This window comes from Sabethes cyaneus, chromosome 3, assembly GCF_943734655.1.
Source record: "Sabethes cyaneus chromosome 3, idSabCyanKW18_F2, whole genome shotgun sequence".
Taxonomy (NCBI): domain Eukaryota; kingdom Metazoa; phylum Arthropoda; class Insecta; order Diptera; family Culicidae; genus Sabethes; species Sabethes cyaneus.
Window position 1 is genome coordinate 46,298,527 of NC_071355.1, and position 22,140 is coordinate 46,320,666.

Sequence of the window (22,140 nt, forward strand, 5' to 3'; positions counted from 1 at the left end):
AAACGAGTGTTATGTCTGTTTGTCTGTGGTGTTGGTTTGATAAAAAAAAACTTCGTGGTGAATTTGGACGTTCTCCCCAAAATTTGCGAAAACTACGAACCCACTGTCCATAAAACTTCTTATCGGTTCAGTTACGTTCCTCGTCAACTGATTTCCGAAAACTAAACAATGTTTATATTTTCACACTTCGAAAACAATCATGGATGTTCTCATAGTAGCACTTTCAGGCACCCGCAATGAATTTCGAAAAATTGTGCCCCTCGGCCCCCATTATCGCTCGAGGAATGTTGGATTAGGTTTCTTTTTGCTTTTTTCAAATTTTCCGGTCAATTTAACCGTCAATTCTGTATGACGCTTGATCAGTTTTTTAATGTCGACGCATTCAGATTAAAGAAAGTCATTCCAGCGGGGATACACGGTACGAGGGTATAGTAATCAGAGGGAATCTAGGCTTGGACCCCTTGGGTTGGATTTTCGGAGAGTGGAAATTTTTGCTTCCGAGGCTTATAGCGATATATTTGACAGTCAAACTTGACACTTGACAGCAAGTTTTTTCCTTGTTAGGTTGGTAACCGCTTGGTGTCTGTCCGATCTTTTCGTCATCCGGTGTTTGTTAAGTTCAGACGTAAGTTAGCTCTTTGTCGTCGGATTTTTAATGAATTTCGATTAGTTGTTCCAGTTTTCTTAACAAAACTTTTTTAACTTTTACTTTACAGTCCTTGCCTAACGTGTAAAATTGTTTTGGCATCATGGTTACCGCAAAGAAGCAGGTAAATGCTTCGTGTTTCTTTGTCATATCACCACGTGTATTAAAACATTGCTTTTTGTTTTTTAGAAAAAGGCTTTAGAGAGCATCAACTCTCGCCTGGCCCTGGTGATGAAATCCGGCAAATACTGCCTGGGCTACAAACAAACCTTGAAAACCCTCCGACAGGGCAAGGCTAAACTGATCATCATTGCCAACAACACTCCGCATCTCAGGTAAAGTATTCCGGCCCATTCAATGGACAGATTACCGAGAAGTAGCCCTTCCCCGCCTAAACCGAAGTCGGATTTTGGAAGGAGTTTCGATACTGAGAAGTATGCTTCCAAAAGACGGGGAAAGCTATGGAGTAATCTCAGGTTATGCGAACGGAATGGATGAATTCGCCGGATGGTTCCAAGATCACGAGAACAGGTTTGCGGAGACGAGCGGTGAGTAGCCTGCGGGAATACTGATGTGCTTTCGTTTTTTTGGGTTTCGTACAGGAAGTCCGAGATTGAGTACTACGCTATGTTGGCCAAAACCGGTGTTCATCACTACAACGGAAACAATATTGAACTGGGAACCGCCTGCGGAAAGTACTTCCGAGTTTGCACACTGTCGATCACCGATGCCGGAGATTCGGATATCATCCGAACTCTGCCGGAGGCTCAGGCTGCTGGACAGTAGGGAAAACTGCACGGTGGGCGAAACGTTTGTTGACATTCAATAAACGTTACGATGTATATTGGCATTCTTGATCGATTAAGATTAAACGGCTCGGTCAGTGAAAGTTACGATTAGTGTTTGTTTAATGTTTCTATTTATATTCGAAATGAAATTTTTCTAAAATAGTGGTTAGGCTTTAAATATTATCGGGTAGTTATGATCTATTCAAAAATAAGGCCAGTTTTAAATTGTTATTGAACGTTTGAAGTCAGTTTCCACAGAGTCACCAATTTCATTTCTGTTCTAACAAAATGCAACAAAAAAATTCATTACAGGATTTGAGATCAAATTTGTTCTATTTTACTCAATTTTGTACTACAATCGGGCTTGACTTCTGTTGATGTCTTGATACTTCTGTAAGAGATTTTCAAAAACGCATATCGGTTCTTTCGATTGACTTTGGCGCTTGGAGTGCCCCTTTCTCAGTTAGGGTGACCACCAAAATCATAATTGAAGGTGTTTTTGGTTGTCCTAGGCCTAGGCCTGGAAGGCAAAACTGTTCTTACATGATTGGTTGATTCATCAAGTTACGATAATGCTAAACCTTTATGCGTTTTTCAACAGTGAATTACCAAAATCTACATTTTTATATACACTGAAGTCGCTTTTAACGCGATTTTCGAAATTTACGCGGATGTGCTCAGTCTATTTTTTCGCGTAGTGTTGAAATCCACAGTTTTACGCAAATTTTTGGTTTTTTTTACGCGAATTTCGGAATTTACGCGAAACGTATCCGCGTAAAAAGCGACGAGTGTATTTTGGAATTATCACCTAATCTTTCCGTAACACGTAGTCCTACGTCAAAGCAAAAAGTTTGGAGAAATAATCAGTCATTAATTTTTCAAAGTTCGGAAGCAGTTTTTGGTCCCAAAACAATAGCATTGCCAATGCCAATATGAGTACAGAGAATAATTTTCATGAACAGAATTTTTATTTCGAACAAAAAATTGCTTCGATATCCACAAAATCCATGACGACCCATTAACCCATTATGACCCAGCGTATGATATATCATACCTCGTCTTCAAAACTTGTTTACTGCTGAATTTCAATAGTTAGCATTGTTAATATATCACTACAAGAGAGATAAGACATCAATCTGATGTGTGTGTGATATAATTTGTCAGTTTTTGTCATTTCATCTGTATTTTCTATAGTGCAAAGTTGTGACAAATGGCGGAAAAAAAGTTGAAAAAATGGCGAAAAAATTTTTGTCTCCAAAACGCATGAAAAAGTCTACATTTAGTGACGAAACATTACCTGGCATGTAAATTAGTATTTATATGTAAAGTCTATCACAAAATTCGATAAGAAATCTGTAAAAAACTTTGTTTGAAACTGAGCCTATAAAATATTTAACCTGCGATATTTTGGCCTTGAAAGCATTCCAAATGACGATTTTGCGTTTCCCGACACATTCGAGCCATAATATAATAGATTACAGAGTTTCACTTCATTTGGTCCAAATTTAGGTATACCCGGGTCATAATGGGTTAAGTTCATAAAGCAGGGAATACAGCACAGGAATAAAAATCTGATCACTTTTAGCTTAATTTATAATGTACCTACTTTCTGAGTTTAATAGTAAACTCAAGTCTTTTTTTACACGGTTTATTTTTACAATTTTCGGTTTTTTACATTATTTTTCGAATTAACGCGGTTTTTTATACGGCACGTATCCCCCGTGTAAAAAAAGACTTAAGTGTATTGTATTTAAGTAATACAGTTTGATTTCGAATCTGGCATGGTTCGATTTTGGCAACAAAAGTATTCGTTTTTGGCAACACAAGATATTTCTGGGTTTAGTTTTCAAAAGGTCGCATAATCAACCTTTTTGCCCCTACGATAAAACTGAACCTTGTCCTGGTGAAGGGCTTTTTAACTAATCAGTAAATGAACACCGGTCACGTTTACTTCTGAATGTGGGTATATGTCAAAATACTTTTGTGATTTCAAGTGGGACTCGGGGTAAAAATTTACCAAATGTGATTGTTGCATTGTTCAGAAAGTGCTTTTATTCCGTTTAAGAATAAGGCCAGTATGGGGATCTCTGATAATTAATAGATGAATGTTTCTGGGATTCATCGGATTGATTGGGTCGGTCAGGGGTTTAGGGTTAGTAAGGGGATGTAAGCGGGATACCAGATCCGGTTGAATGCCGAAGGACCACTCTACAATGATTACGTGTAATAATAGAAGTGCTTAGGTAGTAGATGGGAAAATTAGTTCAATTCGTGTCGTGTGTTCGAGTCTCGGCTGGGCGGTGCTGCTAGAAAAATAGAATCGGTAGAATTTTTGCACTGGCCCCGTGGCTGTCCTGTTATCTGATGGCCTGACGCGGGGTCTGTCGATGGGAAGGGGTCGAGTCTTAGAGAGACGTTTAAGCCCCCAGCTTTATTGCACTAGCTCATTGATCTCGGGTGTTGGAAGGCGTGTGCGTCTCTAAATTTTGAAGCGTCTGTCGACTACCGCGAACGTCCAGTTTGTGCTGCGTTCAATATATGTATGTACTTTGTATCTTGGGACAGTGCATAAATGCTGGGGAATGAAAGATCAAATTTTCCCTGATAAATTGACAACCACTAATGCTTCGAAATTTGTCTTTTTTATTAGTTCATTTGTGGTTGTTTGTGTTGGAAAATTGATAGGGGGCGCGCGGTTGAGGACCAGTGCTAGTGCCTGAAAACCTTCTGATTCTGCTTAGTGCTAGGCGGGGATGACGAATTCTCCACTTTACTATACTACAACTCAAATAGTACAAAAAGTCCAAAGCACATTTACAAATTCGATCTACCATTTTTCTTATCATCATCATCGTCATCATCATCATTATATTTAAAATATGATATTCCGGCCTTTGGCAGAGAGATCTTAGAGCCAGTTTGTGGAGTCCTCGCAGGGCCGGAACGCCTCCGCCTGCGGGCATAGTCGTGATGGCTATGCTTGGGGTTCTACCTGTGTTTTAGTGGGCGACATTGCCTGTCTCGTCAGGTAGAACTGACGTTTGAGGTCTCCCTGACACTTTGTTGACATCACAAAAGGGCCTAGCGCAGAGTTTTATACGCTATTAAGCGACCAGTTGGATAACCCGAAAAAAAAGGAAAAATAACCTGATTTAATCCACTTAGTGGTGAAAGGAACCTTTGTTATACCGTCTTACTTGCTATTTGAGATAGAAATCGACACGTTTGGTTTACATGAATAAATTTCATCAATTTTTATTAACCTTCGGTTACTCACGTTGTTGTATTTTGTACACCATATGTAGGTTTTTGAATGCCATATTGTTATATAGTTACAAATCGTATATTACGTATATACTAACGTATATTCTTCAATAAACTTGTTATGTTAAATTGTTAGGAAAATAGATTAGCATAAACCGACATCACAGAAACGAAGCAAGTAGCATGTGAGGTGTACCGCAATTGGCCCCAACTGGAATTTTCTTTCGTTTCTTCATATGGAAAAATGGTGTCTGTGTGCAGCAAAACTACCAGCAAATGTAAAATGTTTAAAATGTATCCATCTGTTGGTAGTCGAGTAATTCGGGGTCAAAATCAGGGTATTTTTTATAATCAAAGTTCTACAGTTCGTAAACAAGGAAACATAGAGGTATACTATGTTCAGCAAAGTTGTGTATTTTTATTATTTATACAACTTTGTAATACATGAAAAAGTCATACAACAATTACAAAAAGAGCTAAAATAGAAAAACTGATTTTTCAAATTCATATACAATAAATAAGATCTCTTCGTTGAAGGGATAGAAGGTTACTGTCTTCAGCAAAATTTCTTGTTATAATATGCTCTAAAACTTTGCAGGACACATCAATGTGTTGTATTGAAACTGAAGGAAAATAATTTTTACCTTTGTTATACTATATAACAAAGGTTTAGAAATTGGTCGAAAAACGCGCAATAGAACCAAGGCCCGGAGGGCCAAGTGTCATATACCAATCGATAGGGTTCGACGAATTGAGCAATGTCTGTATGTGTGTGTGTGTGTGTGTGTGTGTGTGTGTGTGTGTGTGTGTGTGTGTGTGTGTGTGTGTGTGTGTGTGTGTGTGTGTGTGTGTGTGTGTGTGTGTGTGTGTGTGTGTGTGTGTGTGTGTGTGTGTGTGTGTGTGTGTGTGTGTGTGTGTGTGTGTGTGTGTGTGTGTGTGTGTGTGTGTGTGTGTGTGTGTGTGTGTGTGTGTGTGTGTGTGTGTGTGTGTGTGTGTGTGTGTGTGTGTGTGTGTGTGTGTGTGTGTGTGTGTGTGTGTGTGTGTGTGTGTGTGTGTGTGTGTGTGTGTGTGTGTGTGTGTGTGTGTGTGTGTGTGTGTGTGTGTGTGTGTGTGTGTGTGTGTGTGTGTGTGTGTGTGTGTGTGTGTGTGTGTGTGTGTGTGTGTGTGTGTGTGTGTGTGTGTGTGTGTGTGTGTGTGTGTGTGTGTGTGTGTGTGTGTGTGTGTGTGTGTGTGTGTGTGTGTATGTATGTGTGTACAGCTCATTTTCTGTCGCCTGTTTCTCGGATATGGCTGAACCGATTCATCCGCTATTACTTTTGTTTGAAAGGTATTTATGCCTAGTATATCACCATTCAGTTGTTTCGTGGTACGACGTTTCGTTTAAAAGTTATAGGCAAAAATGTGAAAACTACGTGACACGGTTTTTTCCAGAACTACACAACCAATTTTAATGATCTTAGTACCAAATAAAAGCTCTTGCTATCGCTAAACTTTCTACCAAGCTTCATCGAAAACAAATATGCAGTTTAAAAGTTACGCTTAAAAAACCAGTTTTGACAAGGTCCAAATGATCGCCTGTTTCTCAGAGATGGCCAAACCGATTTATGCGCTATTAGTCTCATTTGAAAGATAATATATCCTAATAGATCACTATTGAATGATTTTTTGATTGGACGTTTAATTTGAAAGTTATGAGCAACCGTATACATCACACCAAAATTAACAATAATTTATAATGATTTTAACCAAGTTAATTTGCCTAATTTCAATTATTTTAATGTCAAACGAGAGGTTTTGACACTACGAATATATATGCAAAATTTCACAAGAATTGGTTTTTCCGGTCAAAAGATATTAACCCTCGAACACTCGCGCTAACTTTTGTAACACAGTTACTCGCGCGCACAATAGCCCAAGACCAAAGAAAACGTGCGCACTATAGTTTTGCCTGGGAAAACTTGGTCTTAGGTTTATCGAACCTTTGGAAGAGTTTTTTGAAATTGAATGCTCTATCGTCTGGTGGCATTTAAATTTTGACTAATCCCCCTAAAAGTAAAATAAAAAAATATTTTTCTTCAGGTTCAATATAGCATATTGATGTGTTCTGCAAAGCTTTAGAGTATATTATTACAAGAAATTTTGCTGAAGACAGTAACCTTCTATCTCTTCAGCGAAGATAGAGAAATCTTATTTATTGTAAATGCAATTGTAAAATCAGTTTTTCTATTTCGGCTCTTTTTGTAATTGTTGTATGAATTTTTCATGTATTACAAAGTTGTACAAATAGTAAAAATACACAACTTTACGGAATGTTGTTTACCTCTATGTTTGCTTGTTTAGGATCTGTAGAACTTTGATTATAAAGAACGCCCTAATTTTGACTCCGAATTATTCGACTACCAACAGACGGCTACATTTTAAACATTTTTCATTTGCTGATAGTTTTGCTGCATACAGACACCATTTTTCTATATGAAGAAACGAGATAAAATGCCAGTTGGGGCCAATTGCGGTACACCTCACATGCTGCTTGCATCGTTTCTGTGATTTTCGGTCGGTTTATGCTGATCTGTATTCCTAACAATTTAAAGTATTAATGCATCGAATATTTCTGACATTTTGCTCATAACAAGTTTATTGAAGAATATATGTTAGTTAAACAATGATTTGTAACTATATAACAATATGGCATTCAAAAACCTACACATGTTGTACAAAATACAGCAGCGTGAGTAACCGAAGGTTAATAAAAATTGATGAAATTTATTCAAGAAAACTTTATTGTTATGAACCAAATAGAATGGCATTACAGGAAATTATGCATAGTTCAAAAACCTATAAACTAGACCTTTACTACGCAATGTATATGTTAAAGAATAATATTTCTTCTTACAACTTAATTTTACTTGCACTTACCCATATTAGTAACAACTTACTTAGCAATTTCATGAGAAAAGGAACTATCAAAATTTAGAAGTGCTGCCAATAGATGAATTATATTCCGAGGACGTGTCGATTTCTATCTCGAATAACACGTAAGACCGTATAACAAAGGTTCCTTTCACCACTAGGTGGATTAAATCAGGTTTTTATTTCACTTTTAGGGGGATTAATCAAAATTCAAATTCTACCAGACGATACAGCTTTCAATTTCAAGAAACTCTTCCAAAAGTTCGATAAACTTAAAACCAAGTTTTCCTAGCCAAAACTCTAGTGCGCACGTTCACTTTGGTTCTGGGCTATTGTGCGCGCGAGTAACTGTGTTATAAAAGTTAGCGCGAGTGTTCGAGGGTTAATATCTTTTGACCGGTAAAACCAATTCTTATGAAATTTTGCATATATATTCGTAGTGTGAAAACCTCTCGTTTGATATTAAAATAATTGAAATTAGGTTATTTTTCTTGGTTAAAATCATTATAAATTATTGTTAATTTTGGTGTGGTGTATTGAATGGTTTGGCCATCTCTGAGAAACAGGCGATCATTTGAACCTTGTCAAAACTGGTTTTTTAAGCATAACTCTTAAACCACTTGTTTGTTTTCAATAAAAATTGGCGTGAAGTTTAGCAATAGTAAGAGTTTTTATTTGGTACTAAGATCGATGAAATCGGTTATGTGGTTCCGGAGAAAATTGTGTCACGTAATTTTCACATTTTTGCTTATAATTTTCAAACTAAAAGTCAGTCCACGAAACCATTTAATAGTGATATACTAGGTAAAAATACCTTTCAAATAAAAGTTATAGCAGACGAATCGGTTCAGCCATCTCCGAGAAATAGGCGATTGAAAATTGAAGCGCACACATACACACATACACACACACAGCCATTGCTCATTCGTCGAACCTGATCGATTGGTATATGTGACACGGCCCTCCGGGCCTCAGATCGACTTCGTGTTTTTCGACCAATTCCTAAACCTTTGTTATATTGTATAACAAAGGTAAAAAGAAAAAAAAGGTCGCATAATCAACCCTTTTGCATGCATTATGCGACCTTCTGAAAACTAAAGCCAGATTTCACTTCCAAAAATATGCTTAAATATCAAACAGTTTCCGCAAAGGGTAAAGAACTAGTTTTAAGCAGTCTAAGCGGGTCACTGATTGTTTTACCTTATTACAAGCGATGGGTTGACTAAGTGGGGGATATCAGCATACCAATCTTCTTGCTATCTTTAGTTCTTCAAGCTGTTATCATTGGAAGACACTATTGTTGAGCTAAACTTTTAATTTTTCGCTTTAAAAGTTGGAGAGGCGGAACTAATTTTGAACAGACCGAACCCATTTTCACCCGCAAGGTGCTTTTTTTAGCAATCCTGAAATCTGAATTTTTTTACGTCCCCTTAAAAAATCCCTCGAACTTTTCCCCCTATTCAGTAAGTTCGCGTTCCTATCCGCGACCTACTAATCGGCATCTGATGCGTAATCGGCATAGCGTATCGGCATAGATGCGTAAAATGCCATCTGTCTAAATTGTTTATCGGGGCATACACTCACCGCACCGTTCGGCAAACGGTATTCGTCGCCTCTTTTATTCTCTGGTTTTCTTATGGGAAACTGCGAGTTTGACGTCTCACTCGCTGTTCATAAGGATGGTGGGAGAACAAAAGAGGTAAACATATATAGCAGTACAAACGATCCGACGAACAGTGTTGTCAAAGCAAATAACATTGAAACACATCGTTGCTTTATTAAATCACTGAGAAAATCTTCGAAAATTATTGAAAAAGCTGTCTTTTGTGTTGTTTTTAATAAAGAAAAATTAATTATGAACATACATTTCTCTTGAAAGTATTGAACCACGTTTTCACCATAGGAGGTTTCAGTTAGTTTCAAACTTAAAATTCTTATTTCCAGAACCGAAACAGTGTCTTGGCAACACGATAGTTCATCAGTTGTGCTGCAGCTGCTGCTAGTGGTGAACAGGTTCCGTCAATTCAGAATTTGTTTTCAGTTTTGTTAGAAAATAATAAAACTTTCGGCTAGTGACAAAGCCTTAGATAATAGAAAAAAAAAGAGACTGAATAATATGGTATGTGACAATTGAGTGCTTGACTTTCAGAGTGGTTGTAATCAGTGCTGAAAATTTGATGAATTAGTTAGTAGCGAGGTGGCGATTGCTGAAGAGCAGCTGAAAAATGTACGTTTTTGGACAACAATTTTTAATTCATCATATTTCTTGTCGGAAACCCAGTAAATTGTGTTTGTGTGAATCAAATGTATGGTTAAGTGATTTGTGAAGATGATCCTATCAAAAGATTTTGAAAATATGAATAAAAAAGTGCATTTTCGGATCATTTATGTTCAACTGATTAAAATAGGTAACACTGCTTAACTCGTTCCTTACCCTACATGCTTTAAATGACGAAAAAACGATGCCCTGAGTATATTCAAGAAAAAAAGTTATGTGATTTCGAACAATAATATCTTTATTGCCGTAGGACTACGTCTTACCGCAGGGTGTCAATAACTTATTTGCACCGGACGGATAGCTCTTGTCGAACTTTTTGTCACATTGACATTTAGTCAACTTCTAAAGCATTTACATAAAAAAATTTCATATCCAAAAAGGGTCTCGATTTTGGCACGGTTTCGATTTTGGCAACATAGGCGACACGCATTTGTTGCCAAATTCGAAAACCTGCTGTATAATATTGTATTTAGGATTCGCCATTTAAATCATAACATTTTCTATGCGGTCTTTTTTGAACAGCACCTTCATGTGAATCTGTCATTGTCAATTTGGGTGTTCATTTCATTTTTTAATTCATCATTCATTCACTTGTGACTCGATCATTGATGACATGACATTTTCTGCTCCTTTGCTTCGTTCGTTTCTGTTTAGGCTGGTTGATTTTATTTACATTTCGGGTGAACTTGTAAATTGCTTCACCATTCACTACACAACACACCAGTCAATCCAGCCAGTATTCCATCGTACGCAGGTAGGCAAAGAGGGACGATTTTTGTGCATTACGTTGCCACTTTCCCCTGTTTGCTGTCCAGCGCAATTTTTTTGTGTGTTATTGGTGAGGTCAAAAGTCCGATTATATAACGAACACACAGAATGGCTCCCAAGGAACCTTCCCCGCTGGTCAAGTTGTACCTGATTGCGTACAATGGAGCGATGGTCGTCGGGTAAGTTATTTTTAATTTTGTGCTCTCTGCTTGCCACATATTTATAACGGGATTAATCTGCTTCCGATTAGTTGGTCTTACATGCTTTATCAACTGGTGGCTTACTACACATTCGATAAAGGAAACGGAAAACCTTTGTGGGATTACCTGGGAACCACCGTGATAATATTTCAAAATGCAGCCGTCCTCGAGGTCAGTGCAATGATTATTATTCTACTTTCTCTTTATCTCTTAAAAATTGATTTTTGCCAACAGATAGTACACGCAGCTACTCGGATCGTTCCAAGCAATCCGGTTATTACCACATTCCAAGTGCTCTCACGTGTGATGGTCGTCTGTGGGGTCGTAATGGCCACTCCCACTGGAAAGTCATCTCCCGGTCTTCCATTGGCTCTGCTGGCATGGTCCGTAACCGAAATCATTCGGTACGGTTACTATGCGCTCAATCTAGTTAACGCCGTCCCGCACATTCTGATCTTTCTCCGATATACCACATTCATTGCTCTCTATCCGATCGGAGTGACCGGCGAGCTGTTGTGCTTTTTCTGGGCCCAAAGCTATGTGCGTGAATCGAAACAGTGGAGCATCGAAATGCCCAACGCGTACAACTTTACGTTCTCCTACTTCTACTTCCTGTGGTTGGTAATGCTGCTGTACATCCCGCTGTTTCCCCAGATGTACCTGCATATGTTTGCCCAGCGGCGGAAAATTCTCGGAGGTGGCAGCAAAACTGCCTCCGGCAAGCAAAAGGTTAAATAAGCAGCTGACTAGTTCGGTGGCAACCTATTTTCGGTTCAGGGCAACATTAGACTGTTACACATTACACATTTCAAAGCTAATAAGACTTATACGGAAGAGGTTTACGTTTGATTGTTCTATTTGCATTACAAACTCGATCGTTGTTTGAAACGTTCCGTACGCACACTCGACTGCAGGCTTAAGAAGCATGCTAGGTGGAGGATTTGAAATTAAATAAAACTGCACTTAAACATACTAAGAAAAACGTGTTGGTTTTAATTGAAAACGCTTACAATGTGCACGCTGGATTAACACCCACCCTCACCCACCTACTGACTCAATGGTAACAAAATTGAGTAGATCTAATACTTTGCTCTATGTAAATTTTTGCTGTTTGAACAACATATTTGTTAAATTTTGGGATATTTGGGAGTTGGTTCAACAGTTAAGAACTTTTGAAATAAGCGACATCCGAGAACATCGCAAAATTTCTGGGAAAATAGGAGACTACGAACTTTTTTAACATCATTAATAAGATCGTAAACTATGCCTGTATACAGGGCTGTCCTGCACTCAGTGCACCTATTTTGCTTCTTTAGCCGTACGTAACACCTATGCCAAACAAAATTCGAAAATGTTATGTATGGGGCATTTATAGAGTCGATTATCATCCATAGGAGTGCTGAACTAAGTATTGCTCTATCTTAAGTATACGGCGCACTCTCAGTTCACACTGGGCGGTGCACCCAGAACGCTCTTTGCGCACCACCTAGTGTGAAGTGAGAGTGCGTCGTAAATACTTAAGATAGAGCAATACTTAATTTAGCAATCTTATGGATAATAATCGACTCTATAAATTTCCGATACATAACATTTTCGAATTTTGTCTACCTAAAATGAAAAAAGAAGAAAACATCCAATTTAATTCTACTATGTATATTTTATTCACGACAGATACGTATTTCGCCTACAACTTGCAGGCTTCCTCAGTGTCTGTCAGTGTTTTCGAACAAACACTGAGGAAGCCTGCAAGTCCTAGGCGAAATACGTATCTGTCGTTAAAAAAAGTACATAGTAGAATTAAATTGGATAAGTTTTCTTCTTTTTTAATTTTAGGTTTCGTATTCTACTAAGACACTCCAAAAACCTCAGTTCAGTGAATTTTGTTTGGCAGAGGTGTTACAGCTAAAGAAGCAAAATAGGTGCACTGAGTGCAGGACAGTTCTGCCTGTATACAAAGTGCCCTGACGTTCTGAGACTCTTTGGTCTAAACCTGTATATAATAAATCAAAATCAATAATCGAAAATTAAAACCATTTACGGCATGTTTTATTCAGTACTAATATGTTATATACACTATTTCCAGCCCACATGCTTTGTTCTCATCCACCATTGTTTTAAATAAATTCAGTCAATTCGTCCGTTTTCATTGCTTCTTGCCTGCCCCAAGTCTAGGATTTTCTAAATCTCATTATGATCCTATTTGCATGGTGGTATTCCTGAGCATTTTCCCTTGCATCACCCTTATTTTAATAAATAATATATTTTTTAGTTACTATTTTATCCTATTTTTCCTTTCAGCTACCTCACTCAAACATAAACGATGATTAGAGAAATGTTTATAAAACTTCGATAGAATTGCATTGCCAAATAATCTCCGACTGTTTCAAAATAATGTTTTTCTGTTTTGATAACAAATGCAATAGGTAGTCAACAGAATATTGTAAACTTAGGAATGTATTTGATGGGATAGCACAATTTAGTTACTCTTCGAATTTCGAAAAAATACAATTATTGTTTAATATCTGGACCAATTGAATGATCGATCACAAGATGTTTCTGATAATTAAAAATAATCAAAAATGAATGACAAGGAAGATAGCAAGGAAAATACCAGAATACGAAAAGAATCCTTTCAGTAACATTTCGAAGACAAAATGTGCTAATTCTTAGTACAGCGGGATAAAGATAAGATTTAGTTTAGATGGTCAAAACTTTTCGGTTCACAAAACAAGCATCGAAGGAGCAAGAAGCAACAATTCATTCATATGCGAGAGTGGGAGAACAAAATTTAAAGAGCAAGCCATGCACTGAAATCCGAACAATGACGGAAGATCTAAAATATAACACTTACGCCTGGGGAGAGCCCTACAAAACATGACATACAATTTTCAGGACAAATAAAATTCCATCTGGCTGAACTTCCTCGATACGTATCTCAATGCCGAAAGTTTGTGGGCCCCCAAGACTACAGGCCTGGCAAAGGGTGAACATGTGCATTCCATAACCCCTGTTCACCAACTCCTATCATATGGTATTGGCTGGGGTACGCAACCTCGGCTGTTGTACGCTAACAGGGAACAGGGCTCCCGCCCACCATAAAATGGCAGCCCCGTCATCGGGATAAGGACCTTAGCTTAATAACCTACTGTACCGGAAAGCAAAATGTCAATAAAAATGAAAGAAGAAATCATTGTGGATTATTGGTAACGACCTTTAAGACAACAGAGGACTACTGGTAAATAATACTGTGATCCGTAGCTTACAAACTATACCCGAAGATACTGCTTGTTCGCCTGCAAAAGCAACTACCAACTTTGCTAGTTTATCAAATGGCATTTCAGTCCAATATAAGCGCAGCAGACCAGCTCTTCGTACTTCAAAGATTACTCGATGAACGACGGCGGAAGGGAGCGTCTACCATCCTGGGCTCCATAGACCTAAAGCCGATATTTAACCAGATAGACATAATGAAAACATGACATCATGATATTTTGGTATCCTTAGGCGTAATTAACGCGAGTTTTACCGAGTAAACTTCCATCAGCGGTTTAAACAACGAACGGAATCTCAGGAAATCCAAAGGCATCTAACAAGTGTGCCACTTAAGCCCGATTCTGTTCGTATTTAGGCTCCACAGTGTTTTCACAACAATGAAGAAATTCATGCCTGAATTAGACATACATAGAGCATGGCCCCAGAATTGTACTACCCGTAATATTGACCTACGCGGATGACCTCCTTTTCCTATGCACAGAACCAGAAGATATTGAACGCATTATAGATTTATTAACATCGTTTCCAATCTCCGGTGGTCTGAAAATAAAAATCCTAAAATGAGAATGTGTTACCAGAGACCTGTATTGTTAGTTTCAACCGATCAGTATGACAAAGAAAGAAACAGTTGCATCTATTAAGGACTGTACCGGCGTAAATAACATTACGAAACGCGTGATGGTGGATGCGTTTGATGTTATAGCAAATCAAATGCTGCGAATTGTGAATGGTTCTCTCCAGTATGGGGTATTTCCAGATGCGGGGAAGAAAATGGTGATGATTCTGATACCGAAAATCGCGAACTCGACGAAACCAGAAGATTACAGACCGATAAACTTATTACCGCTGTACGAGAAGGTGTGAGAGACGATTGTGAAAGAGCAATCGGTGGCGTATGTAGAACGTACTGGTTCATTGCTGGCAGAACACTCAGGTTTCCGGAAGAACCATTCGTGCGAATCTGCTTTAAATTTATTATTATTGAAGTAGAAACAATGCATAGAACAAGGCAAGATAGTCTTAGCAGGTTTTGTTGATCTGAAACGTGCCTTCGAAACAATTGATCGGACGAAGCAAGTGCATGCTCTGAAACGTTCTGGTTTTCGCGGAACTGTACTGAAGTGGTTTCACAGTTATCTGGAAAATCGTGTACAAGTAACGAGGTACAAGACATGTGTGTCGCCAGAAGCTCCAGTAAACCTTGGAGTTCCTCAGGGTAGCGTGCTTGGCCCGTTGTTGTTTATTTTATACATGAATGATGTGAAACGAATTTTGGAGAGGGCAGAAGTTAAACTTTTTGCGGACGATACAGTACTGTTTGTAACTGCTAACAGTTACGATGAGTGTTTCAATGTGATGAACAATGAATTGAGTAACTTCTCTGAATGGTTAAAATGGAAAAAACATGAGTTGGACGTTACTAAAACAAAATATATGATAGTACCGGGTACCGATAAATCAATAACTAAATATTAATTACACGATCCGTAAGGCTGCTCGAAAGTTTGGTGTGCTGTGTAGAATCAATCGTTTCTTGACTATAAATGCAAAGATACTGATTTATAAGTTAATCATCGCCCCCCGCTTCGACTTTTGTGCTACGGTCCTGTTTCTTGCATCAACGCAACAGATGAAACGAAAGCAGATTCTCCAGAACAAAGTTACGCGTTTGATTCTGTGTTGTTGTGATCGACTTACGCCAAGGATGTTTATGTTAGATTGTTTGCAGTGGATGTCTATAAACCAGCGAGTCGAGTATAATACGTTGGTTTTTGTGCATCGTGTGACAAAAGGAATGGTACCTCAGTACCTGACAAACACGATAGAGTACGGAAGAGATGTGCACCGCTTCCAAACAAGACATGCTGGATATTTCAGACTGCTGAATTTCCGAAAATCGTGCACGCAAAACTCGTTATTTTATAAGGGTTACAGTTTGTTCAACGAGCTTCCAGAAACAGCAAAACAAGCAAGCAGTTTAAGAGAATTTAAACAAATCTGTAAGATATTTGTAACGCAAAGATCCTTGGATTGAGAGTTATGGATAGGAATACACGGAAGTAAGGTCAGATGAAATGGAATCTCTCTCACCCCTATTCTGTATTTCGAACGAGTCTTTATTTCGTTCGACTTGTTTCGAACGAGATGTTTTGCCCAGTTGATTTTCCTGGCGGAAATTTCATTCGAAAAAACTTTCGTTCGAAATAGGGTAAGGAACGAGTTAAGCAGTGTCATTCATATTTTCAAAATCTTTTGATAAGATCATCTTCACAAATCACTTAACCATACATTTGATTCACACAAACACAATTTAATGGGTTTCCGACAAGAAATGTCGAATTAAAAATTGTTGCCCAAAAACGTACATTTTTCAGCTGCTGAAGGCAATCGCCACCTCGCTACTAACGAATCCATCACATGTTTCAGCACTGATTACAACCACTCTAAAAGTCAAGCACTCAATTGTCACATACCATATTATTCACTCTCTTTTTTTCTATTATCTAAGGCTTTGTCACTAGCCGAAAGTTTTATTTTTTTTTGTAACAAAACTGAAAACAAATTCTGAATTGACGGAACCTGTTCACCAGTAGCAGCAGCTGCAGCAAAACTGATAAACTATCGTGTTGCCAAGACACTGTTTCGGTTCTGGAAATAAGAATTATAGGTTTGAAATTAACTGAAACCTCCAATGGTGAAAACGTGGTTCAATACTTTCAAGAGAAATGTATGTTCATAATTAATTTTTCTTTATTAAAAACAACAGAAAAGACAGCTTTTTCAATAATTTTCGAAGATTTTCTCAGTGATTTAATGAAGCAACGATGTGTTTCAATGTTATTTGCTTTGACAACACTGTTCTGAGTCGGACCGTGTGTACTGCTATGTTTACCTCTTTTGTTCTCCCACCATCCTTATGAATAGCGAGTGAGACGTCATACTTGCAGTTTCCCATAAGAACACTAGAGAATAAAAGAGACGACGAATACCGTTTGCCGAACGGTGCGGTGAGTGTATGCCCCGATAAACAATTTAGACAGATGGCATTTCACGCATCTATGCCGATACGCTATGCCGATTACGCATCAGATGCCGATTAGTAGGTCGCGGATAGGAACGCGAACTTACTGAATAGGGGGAATAGTTCGAGGGATTTTTTACGGGGACGTAAAAAAAATCAGATTTCAGGATTGCTTAAAAAAGCACCTTGAGGGTGAAAATATGTTCGGTCTGATCAAAATTAGTTCCACCGCTTCAACTTTTAAAGCGGAAAATCAAGAGTTTAGCACAACAATAGTGTCTTCCAATGGTAACAGCTTGAAGAACTAAAGATAGCAAGAAGATTGGTATGCTGATATCCCCCACTCAGTCAACCCATCGCTTGTAATAAGATGAAACAATCAGTGACCCGCTTAGACTGCTTAAAACCGGTTCTTTACCCTACTAATCCGTTCGAAATATAGAATAGCGGTGTATCAAACTATTATCTACCAATCAACTGTTTGCAATTCGTGGCTCTCCAGTTATTTTTGTACAACAAGGAACTCAAAATCCCGAAGATATCTTCGACTGGGCGCACTGAGGCAGAATTTTCGGGTCTTGGTTTTTGGGTAAAGATGGGATCGAATGAGTATCCAGGAACGATTGTGTTTTTTTTGGCGCAATACGATGATGCTCTATTCGGCCAAAACACGTATTGTCCATATGCATGATGTTTTTGTAGAACGGGATCCAAATTTTCTTCAAACATTGGTCTGGTGCATCCTTATTGATAGTCAAACCAGAGGGCTTGTTGTTGAAGAAACGAGAAAGAGAACGATGTTCTTCTGCGTCCATAATTTTGGGTGGTCTTCCACTACCTAGCTTGCGATGTTGGGCATCTTACGATATGGTAAACAGTCGAAGCGACAGAGACTGTAGATTACAGAGGCGCCGAGATACTCAAAATCTGCTAAATTTTGAAACAAAACGGAGAGTACCATCATCAATAAAGGTAACTCTCCGTTTCCGTTCAAAATTTAGCGGAGTTTGAGTGTCTCGGCGTCTCTATAATCTACAATCTGTAATCGAAGCCGCAACATATTTGCTTTTTAAATGTTGTACCGTATACTTTTTACCGAGATTTCTGTTGCAGTTCGTAGAAATGCACAATGCGCTCCCGAAATGCTTCTTGTTTCGATGCCATTTTTAGCAAAACTGGGCAAGCATAAACAAAACAAAAAATATTAACAAAAAGAGAAGAGAGAGAGAGAGCTAACACATACATACTCTCATTTCTCTCTGAGCTGAGTTTGTTGTTGAGTATAAGGGCCGCGAAAAAATTCCAAAATTTTAGTTGCCACCCGTTATTTGAGTTTTAAGGGCCAGGGAAAAATATTTGATGCATCAGGGAAAGTCAGGGAATTTTATTTTTGGTTTTAAGTCGTCACCCTGAAGACAGATACAGACCGGAAATACTCATACTATGTACAGGGGGGTTTGACGGGTCCGGGAGAAGTCAAGTTCTGTCATTTATTCTATAACATCAATTCATCTTTCGCCGTTATCGCTAACTCCACTCAACCTTGGACAGACTTGACTCTCACTGCCCCACCTTGGGCTGCAAACGAAAACGGTTTCAACAGCGTGTGTTGTAATAGTTTTTCTTTTGACGTAGGATTACGTCTTACGTAAATCTAGATGTGTAGAATAAATTTTTTTATGTTTTGCTCGTAATTAAGATTAATGCAAAATTAGAAAATGTGCCGTATTTTATCTTAATTTGCAAATGACCTTTAAACATAGTAATCTGATAACGTATTATTATTTGGACGATCGAAATAGTATTTATTTACCTTCATTTTGGTGATACAAACTTGAAAAGGTGTTTAATGATACCGAACATTTTAACGATACAGTGAATGTTTTGATCATAAAACCAGAAACTGAAATCATTATACGCCCTGTTTCAAAATCTTTCCGCATTCGATTTTTTCATTCCCCATATATTCGAGATATTGTATAGCTACTCGAATGTAAAGTTTCCTAAACCAAACATCATTGAACTTTTTGTTCTATGCGGCCACCAAGAATCTTTCGTCTTTGAGCAAACATGTGCAGATACATCTGCGGGAACAGCGGCAGATAGCCAACAGCCATGATCCAGACGAAATAGAAAAACGAAAAAGTAAAATTGTACCGATTTGGCATCGATATGCCCCACATGTCCGTCTCGCCAATGTAACTCTGAGCCCAGTAGAAGCAGAGGAGCTCTCCGAAGAAGCCAGCCGGATAGAGCGGAACGAAAATGGTGTACCGAAGCCAGGTCATAAAGTGTGGCACTTTCGGGAGGGACAGATGCAGTACGTAATAGCTGTAGCGTACTGTTTCCGTTAGGCTCCAACAGAACAGGGCGATTGGTAGACCGGGTGAAAGTTTGCCGGTCGGAGTTCCGTCGATGGCTCCCACGACGACCATACAGCGGCCGAACACCTGCATCAACGTGATCATTGCATTGCTGGGGACCAATCCAAACAGGGCGTGGAAAAACTGTTGGAAAATATCGAGTGTTGGTGTTAAGACTTCTTTTTGAGTGGTTCGAAGCTAAAGCAATCTCACCTCGAAAATTGTTAGCAACTGAAAATAATATGTGACCATTCCCACTCGATCCCACAGGGAAGCGATTCCTTTTCCTTCCACGAAAAAATGTATTAGAAACTGTACAAAAATGTAAAACCATCTGAAAATGTTGACTCAGTTCAATAAACTGTGAATTGAAAATATTTTAAAGTATGTACCCCAAAAATTGTACATTGTTGTACAAAACAAGATACAGTTTTGTACCACTCGATTGTTCCTTTCTTTTTGTCGACATTGCTACAACTGAATCACGATGTAGAGTGGAGCAGAAAACAATTATTACGTTTTGTACAAATTTAAAATTATTATTTTTGTCAGAGTTCAAATGCCGGTTCACCACTGTTTTGAAGTATGAATTCACTACTAAACTCACTCCACCTCACAATCATAACAAAAACACACAGAGCAGCCAACACAAGCGACACAAAACCTTGTTGCTGTATTGCGAGTTCATTCCGTTCGTCGCTTTGACGGCTTTGAATCTCTGAATGAATCGAATGAACGCTTCCACACACCATCAGCAGTCAGTCTGGCAGCAAGCAAGCAATGTTGTGACTGTGCCATTCATTTCATTCATCAGGTAGCTTTGTCACAGCACAGCTCAGCCAGCTCCGTCTGTCGCTCAAGCAAACAAGATGGGTGCAAGTACCAAGACTGGCAAATTTGCCGTCGGATTTACGGCTTTCGCCTTCCTATTCATATTTATTGCGTTCTGTTCGCCGTACTGGCTAACGACCGATGGCAAGCTGGTCAATCCGAAGTTCACCAATCTGGGTAAGTACAGGAACGGATTGCGAGCGTCGATCAACAGGACAGACAGTGATGATGGGGTGTGTCGCCATTCGTGAATTTGTTTGTGTCATCGCTTTGCTCTGCTGTTGGTGTGGATCGGGAAAAGGGGTAAACATTTCATTGTGAAATTGTGCCAAAAATTGATTGAATTGATCAATTACACAATGTGTAAAAAAGGGTTCCATTATGTCAGGAAAAAATTGCTAGAAACTCATCCACGATTTCTTTTTAGGACTGTGGGAGTTATGCTTGCGCGATTTCCAAGACATACATCGGTTCTACGATACGAGGTTCAATGGATGCATGTGGATTTTCGAGGAGGAGTACTACATATTACACGACTACATCCTGCCAGGGTTCTTCATTGCGGTGCAGTTCTTTTTCACGCTCTGTTTCACCCTGCTGCTGATGGGCATTGTTATGACCATGCTATTCCTGGGCTGTTCGCGGGATAATGATCGCTACATTATGCTGCTGCTGACCAATGGGACGACCCTGGTCGTTGGTGCCATTTGCGGATTGATAGCTGTTATCACGTTTGGCTGTAACGGAGACAGAAGAGACTGGATGCCGAACTGGGAGCACAACGATATGGGTTGGGCTTTTGCTCTGGGAGTGGTGGGAGTGTTTGCCATGTTTCCGGCCGGTATTCTGTTCATAGTGGAAGCCAGGAGGGCAACCTACCGGCGGTTGAATAATATTGCAAACGCCGAGATGGCTGCCTACGGCATGGACGAACGGAAATATCGTGGTGGTCACACGGATATTTAGAAATAGTGCTACGGGTTCAGATTTTTTTTGCCGATAAGTTGTGCAGTTTTTATAGCGCAGACGACAGTTGAGAGAAGGAATCTCTTGTGTGTACCATTAAACTATTGATTAGGCTAGTGTTTTTAACATTCCGTCCACAATTTTTCTATAGTACATTTACTCAGAACGAATAGTCATAAGCAGGAAGTTTTTCACGAAAATAAAAGAAAGTGATTCATAGTCAAACACCTTTAGTTTAATTAAATCGGACATTAATGTAGGTTCTTTTTCAAAATTTTCGCGCAGGTAAAGCTCTGAAATAGGGAGAAGAACAAGCGGTTAGAAGTTGAAATGCAAGAATGGGTTTCCAACCGTGTTCAACCCGAAGAGCCACCGCTAAACGGAGAAATCAACCATGAAAATCATGCAAAAAAGCTGCGCCTGCAAGGAAAGTTGCGACTCGAAGATGTCACAAGTCTTCAAATACGACGAATCACGTGTGTGCTTCGAAATATAGGAATATTCAACGAGGTTTATCCGCAGTTTTCAGGAAAGCTGGATCAAAATGTGACAAATGTAGATAATGTGAGCCGAATGTGTCGTCAATCGCGAGAAACTCTCGACCTTACAACAGCCGGCTGCTAATAAAACTTGATTCATTTAATATTTGGACATACTGAGTACTTTACTACAGGTCGCAATTGGAATCTTTGCCTGCAGTTTGTTAGGAGAAGTCTCCATTCTCAGTGATGAAAGTGTGGCTAGAATTCACTGGTTCTAAAAAAAAGTTGTGACAGACGAAACTCGAAAGAAGAAAATTAATTCAGGACACCCACGTTAAAAACCTAAATA

The 22,140-nt window shown here is 38.8% G+C and overlaps 4 protein-coding genes across 4 annotated transcripts; 3 read left to right on the forward strand and 1 right to left on the reverse strand.

The window, feature by feature from the left end:
• The first annotated feature begins 573 nt into the window (after positions 1-573).
• Positions 574-1,552, forward strand: LOC128741851 (60S ribosomal protein L30). Its single transcript, XM_053837949.1, has 4 exons — positions 574-625; positions 717-770; positions 836-981; positions 1,249-1,552. Exons 2-4 carry the CDS (start codon positions 750-752, stop codon positions 1,430-1,432), a joined length of 351 nt encoding a protein of 116 aa, XP_053693924.1. The 5' UTR covers positions 574-625; positions 717-749; the 3' UTR covers positions 1,433-1,552.
• Positions 1,553-10,525: 8,973 nt separating this feature from the next.
• LOC128742731 (very-long-chain (3R)-3-hydroxyacyl-CoA dehydratase 2-like) lies at positions 10,526-11,828 on the forward strand. Its single transcript, XM_053839177.1, has 3 exons — positions 10,526-10,833; positions 10,905-11,025; positions 11,089-11,828. Exons 1-3 carry the CDS (start codon positions 10,763-10,765, stop codon positions 11,590-11,592), a joined length of 696 nt encoding a protein of 231 aa, XP_053695152.1. The 5' UTR covers positions 10,526-10,762; the 3' UTR covers positions 11,593-11,828.
• A 7,114-nt stretch (positions 11,829-18,942) lies between these two features.
• On the reverse strand, positions 18,943-20,078 carry LOC128743378 (very-long-chain (3R)-3-hydroxyacyl-CoA dehydratase hpo-8-like). The gene is made up of 3 exons (XM_053839938.1): positions 19,905-20,078; positions 19,726-19,846; positions 18,943-19,656 (listed from the first exon to the last, which is right to left on the reverse strand). Exons 1-3 carry the CDS (start codon positions 19,979-19,981, stop codon positions 19,165-19,167), a joined length of 690 nt encoding a protein of 229 aa, XP_053695913.1. The 5' UTR covers positions 19,982-20,078; the 3' UTR covers positions 18,943-19,164.
• Positions 20,079-20,357: 279 nt separating this feature from the next.
• LOC128742784 (uncharacterized) lies at positions 20,358-21,904 on the forward strand. Its single transcript, XM_053839239.1, has 2 exons — positions 20,358-20,520; positions 20,771-21,904. Exons 1-2 carry the CDS (start codon positions 20,382-20,384, stop codon positions 21,307-21,309), a joined length of 678 nt encoding a protein of 225 aa, XP_053695214.1. The 5' UTR covers positions 20,358-20,381; the 3' UTR covers positions 21,310-21,904.
• The last annotated feature ends 236 nt before the right edge of the window (positions 21,905-22,140 follow it).